The sequence below is a fragment of the Colobus angolensis genome, unplaced genomic scaffold, assembly GCF_000951035.1.
Source record: "Colobus angolensis palliatus isolate OR3802 unplaced genomic scaffold, Cang.pa_1.0 Scaffold26, whole genome shotgun sequence".
In the NCBI taxonomy this organism is placed as follows: domain Eukaryota; kingdom Metazoa; phylum Chordata; class Mammalia; order Primates; family Cercopithecidae; genus Colobus; species Colobus angolensis.
In genome coordinates this window covers 14,945,976-14,951,975 of record NW_012115821.1, presented here as the reverse complement: position 1 = coordinate 14,951,975, position 6,000 = coordinate 14,945,976, and the positions used below count along the sequence as shown (strand labels likewise).

Sequence of the window (6,000 nt, the reverse complement as noted above, 5' to 3'; positions counted from 1 at the left end):
AAAAAAAAAAAAAAAATTTACATAATGTTTTTGTAATCCTACCTTTAAAAAAATCTGTGACCATTGAGATCCCAACTTTCTACAGGCAGGAAGCAGGCTGAAAACATTTCTCAGCTCCCAAGAGCAGTATTTTCTCTATTGCCTACTTCACATGTGCCCAGAGAAGAAAATGGAAATGGAAAGACCTCTCAGAAGGTTAAACTAAGGCTCATGAAGAATTAAACTGGAAAGTCCCTCCCAGGTAGCAAAAATCAAGCAGAGGCAGATCCAGGTTTTAAGAAAGGTGGCTAAGCAAATATAAATAAATACATACACACACACACACACACACACACACACACCTTTACTTATATAACATATATAACTTTTACTTATATAATTATAAATACAAAATGTCCATAGCCACTTTAATGACACCCTGTATAATAAATCACATATACAAAATGCTTATGGCTCCTTGGATGAGGCCCTACAAGTGAGAGGTCCTGAAGTTTAAACTCTATTAGTTTCACAATCAATTCATCTCTAGGAACTGGGACCCTCACGTGACCAGCTGGATTTCTGAATTGTCACAGAACGTGTTGGCTGTGTCTTCTATTCTTCGATTTCTGAATAAGAGTGTTTGCTCTGGTAATCCTGTTCTGGTAAGCCCACTATTGTGCACCGGGTTTGTGGAGAAAAGATAACTTGTCTTTCTAGGTTGTAGGTCTCTGGATCAAGAGGAACAGCTTCCAGATATGATACAAAGGCTATCATGCATTGTCACCTAGGGATCCTGAACTTTGAGTCTGGTTCATTTATTGATTAGAACTTTTAGGTGCCTCCTGGGAAGGGAAGAGTATGTTTTTATGCAAATGGTGGTGTTTATTAGTGCTAGGTCACTGAATGAGTACTTCTTAACAATCCTTGTTGGACATGTAGTATGAGAAATAAAACTTTTAAGCCACTGGGGGGCTGGGGGGTGGGCGGGGGTTGCTCTCAAGCTCACCTAATCAGTTTGCCAAGTCTTTGGTTCATGGATTTTAGTTGTTTTAACAGTTTAATCAAGAAATAACATCTAACTATAGCAATATATAATCTTACCCATGTCTAACAATCATCATTTCATATGTTTGAATTATTTTTTCAAGAAAAAATTTAACAGGCTGAAGATTATATACATTGCAGGCTTCATGAGCACATTCCAAAAATTCCTGAAAAAAAAAAGTAATGTATTTCTACCACACATTATAAATCATGTCATATCTGTCTTACAAGTGTAGATTTTAAATTTACTAGTAAAAAAAATCTTAATTGTTTATTTCTTAAAACATTTTTTCAAATCAAGAAGAGAAATGTATAGACTCAAAATACTTTTAATATATTAGTCTTCCCTATTATAAGTTATGAATGATCATAGCTTCATAGCACTGGGTGTATGCTGCATGAAAACAACTCCTTTTAATAGTGTTTCCCAGAATTTCACTTTTGGTTAGGATATAGAAAGACATGCCAGACAATCCTTCACACTGTAGTAACCAGAAATAAACAAGTAAGTTTTTAAAATTATAAAAAATTTAAACACATAGAAGTACTTTGGATGCAAATGAATATAAAAGAACTCAGTTTCAGAAAGGGATGACGAGCCTTTCCTAGGTAAGTACAAAGCAACAGCTGTTTTCACCCCAGGGACGTTTTCTAAGTCTGGACATAGTAGATATTGGATTGGGCCTGCTATAGACAGAAGGACATAGCCAAAGTAAGAAGAAACCAACAGAGATGTTAATGGTTGTGTGGGCTATGTGACATATTTGAATTTGGAGGAGCCCAAATGCCAAGCTGGTTCTCCCCACTATCCATGCTTTTGCTCAGCATGTAGTGACACAAGAGACCAAGGGTTCAGCTGGAAAGACACATAGAGAGATGTCTTTAGTCTTAGAATGCTTAGATCCCAAAATCCTACTACAGGGAAGGGCCAATCATATGGCAGGACAATTCTTACTCTGAAGACATTTGAAACCAGAAGTAAACTACAGCTTAATAATGCTGTAACAAAACTCTGACTTAGGTCAACTCTCAATTGAACTGATTAGCAATGCAACCTAGATACCTGAAATAGGGGGGAAAAAAACATGATTTTTCTGCAGGAAAATAATACCACCTGGCCAGGTGCGGTGGCTCACGTCTGTAATCCCAGCACTTTGGGAGGCCAAGGTGGGCGGATCGCCTGAGGTCAGGAGTTCGCGACCACCCTGCCCAAGATGGCAAAACCCTGTCTCTAGTAAACATACAAAAAATTATCCGGGCATGGTGGCGGGCGCCTGTAATCCCAGCTACTCAGTAGGCTGAGGCAGGAGAATCGCTTAAACCCAGGGGGCGGAGCTTGCAGTGAGCCAAGATTGCGCCACTGTACTCCAGCTTGGGCAACAAGAGCAAAACTGTCTCAAAAAAACAAAAAACAACAAACAAACAAACAAAACACCTTAGCCTGTATAATTATGTTATACACAATGTTTAACATACAATCAAAACTTAAAGTTGGAAGTCCTAGCCAGAACAATCAGGCAAGAGAAAGAAATAAAAGTCATCCAAATAGAAAAAGAAGTCAAACTGTCTGTCTTCTCTGACAATATGATTCTATGCCTAGAAAACCCTAAAGACTCTGCCAAGAGGCTCCTGAAACTGATAAATGACTTTGGTAAAGTTTCAGGAACAAAACCAATGTATAAAAATCAGTAGCATTTCCACACACCAATAGTATTCAAGCTGAAAGTCAAATCAAGAATGCAATCCGGCCAAGTGTGGTGGCTCATGTCTGTAATCTCAGCACTTTGGGAGGCCAAGGCGGGTGGATCATTTGAGGTCAGAAGTTTGAGACCAGCCTGGCCAACATGGTGAAACCCCATCTCTACTAAAAATACAAAATTAGCTGGGTGCTAGTGGCATGCACCTGTAATCCGAGCTACTCAGGAGGCTGCAGTAAGCAGAGATTGCACCACTGCACTCCAGTCTGGGCAACAGAGACTCTTTATCAGAAAAAAAAAAAAAAAAAGGAAAGCAACTCCATTTACAATAGCCATACACACACACATACATGCACACACCCTAGGAATACATCTAACCAAAGAGGTGAAGATCTCTACAAGGAGGACTACAAAACACTGCTGAAAGAAATCACAGATGACACAAATGGAAAAACATCCCATGCTCATGGATTGGAAGAATCAATATTGTTAAAATGGCCATACTGCCCAAAGCAATCTACGGATTCACTGCTATTCCTATCAAGCTACCATGATTACTTTTCACAGAACTAGAAAAAAAAATTCTAAAATTCAGATGGAACCAAAAAAGAGCCTGAATAGCCAAAGCAATCCTAAGCAAAAAGAACAAAGCCAGAGGAATCACATTAGCCAACTCCAAACTGTAAGATTACAGTAACTAAAACTGTAAGGTACTGGTACAAAAATAGTGACACAGACCAACAGAATGACTAGAGAACCCAGAAATAAAGCTGCACACCTACAGCCACCTGATCTTCAACAAAGTGGACAAAAGCAATGGAGAAAAGACTCCCTATTCAGTCGATAGTGCTAAGATGGCTTGCTAGCCACATATAGAAGAATTATTGGACCCCTACCTTTCACCATATACAAAAATTAATATGGATTGAAAAGTTAAGATCTCAAACTATAAGAATCCTAGAAGAAAACCTAGCAATCCACATTCTGGACATTGGCCTTGGGAAGGGATTTATGACTAAGTCCTCAAAAGCAATTGCTACAAAAACAAAAATTGACAAGTGGGACCTATTTAAACTAGAGAGCTTCTACATGGCAAAATAAACTATCAACAGAAAAAACATACAACCTACAGAATGGGAGAAAATATTCACAAATTATGCATCCAGCAAAGGTCTAATATCCAGAATTGATAAGAACTTAAACAATTGAACAGGGGGAAAAAAACATTTAAAAATGGGCAAAAAGATATGAATAGATGCTTCTCAAAAAACATGCAAGCAGCCAACAAATATATAAAAAAATGTTCAACATCACTAACCGTTAGAGAAATGCAAATCAAAAGTACAATGAGATACTATCTCATACCAGTCAGAATGGCTATTACTAAAAAGTTAAGAACAACAGATGCTGACAAGGCTGCAGAGAAAAGGGAATGCTCATATGTTGTTGGTAGGAATGCAAATTAGTTCAGCCACCATGGAAAGCAGTTTAGAGATTTCTCAAAACACTTAAAACAGAACTACCGTTTGATCCAGCAATCCCATTACTGGGTATATATCCAAAAGAAATATATATTTTTTTCTTTATACATGCATGCATTATGTTTACCACAGCACTATTCACAACAGCAAAGACATGGAATCAACCTAGGTGCCCATCAACAGTAGAATGAATAAAGCAAATGTACATATATACCATGAAATACTATGCAGCCATAAAAAAGAACAAAATCATGTCCTTTGCAGCAACATGGATACAGCTGGAGGTCACTCTCCTAAGCAAATTCATACAGGAACAGGAAACCAAATACTGCATGTTCTTACTTACAAGTGGTAGGTAAACATTGGGTACTCATGAACATAATAATGGCAACAACAGACACTGGGGACTACTAAGGGGAAGAGAGAGGGAGGGGAACAAGGGCTGAAAAACTAACTATTGGGTACTATGCTCAGTACCTGCATGATGGGATCAATAATACCTCAAACTTCAGCACCATGATTATGCCCATGAAACAAACCTGCACATGTACCCCTTGAATCTAAAAGTTGAAATTCCTTTAAAAATAAATAAATAAATAGGCCTGGAGCAGTGGCTTATGCCTGTAATCCTAGCACTTTGGGAGGCCAAAGTGAGTGGATGGCTTGAGCCTAGGAGTTCAAGACCAGCCTGGGTAACATCACAAGACCTCCTCTCTACTAAAAATACAAAAAATTAGCCAGGTGTGATGGTACATGCCTCTAGTCCCAGCTACTCAGAAGGCTGATGTAGGAGGATTGCTTGAGCCCAGGAGTTGGAGGCTGCAGTGAGCCGTGATTGCACTGCTGTACTCCAGCCTGGGTAACAAGCAAGACCCTGACTCCAAATACTCACTTCATAACAGAATCAAAAAAATAACAAAGTCATGAGAAGTAGCTGATGACCAAGAGAAAAAACAAACAAAACAAACTTATAGATGACCCAGATGTCATAATTAACAGATAACAATTTGACAATACATTTACAAAGTATAAAAAAGAATAGATTATAAGATAGAAAAAGTAGAGGAAAAAATATAGAATTTTAGCAGAAAAAAGGAATCTCTAAAAAGAACCAATTGGACACACTAGAACTAAAAAAATTAAAATATGTGAAATTAAGAATTCATCGAATGGGCTTATCAGCAAATTGGACAAAGCCAAAGAAAGAACCACTAACCTTGAAGATAGGTCAATTAGAAAGTATTCAAACTAAAGTACAAAGTAATGAAAAACAAAAGAAAAAAAAAAGAGCCATGAGAGACACATGAAACTATATAAAATGGTCTAATATACATGTCACTGAAGTTCTGGAAGGAGGAAGCAGAAAAAATTAGGACATAAAAAGATAATTACTGAAAATTTTCTGGCCGAGTACAGTGGCTCATGCCTGTAATCACAACTCTTTGGGATACTGAGCCAGGAAGATTGCTTGAGCCCAGAGCTTGATACCAACTGGGCAACACAGTGAGACCTTGTCTCTATGAAAAATAAAATAATTAGCTGGGTGTGGTGGCACGCGCCTATAGTCCCAGCTACTTGGGAGGCTGAGGTGGGAGAATTGCTGAAACCTAGGAGGTTGACAATGCAGTGAGCTTTGATCATGCCACTGCATTCCAGCCTGGGTGAAAGTGAGACCCTGTCTCAAGAAAAAGAAAAGAAAATTTTCTGACAAAACACATCAACACACAGATTCAAGGAGTATAGCAAATCCTAGGCAATAAAGTACAAAACACAACTTGGCACATAGTCAAACTGCT

The 6,000-nt window shown here is 38.2% G+C and overlaps 1 protein-coding gene across 1 annotated transcript in view; it reads right to left on the bottom strand.

Annotated features, from left to right (window-relative positions):
- Positions 1-6,000, bottom strand: part of DNAH12 (dynein, axonemal, heavy chain 12) — a 246,484-nt gene that overhangs the window by 134,174 nt on the left and 106,310 nt on the right. The window contains 1 exon segment of the mRNA XM_011947302.1: positions 1,084-1,193. Within this exon segment, the coding sequence (XP_011802692.1) occupies positions 1,084-1,193 (110 nt within the window).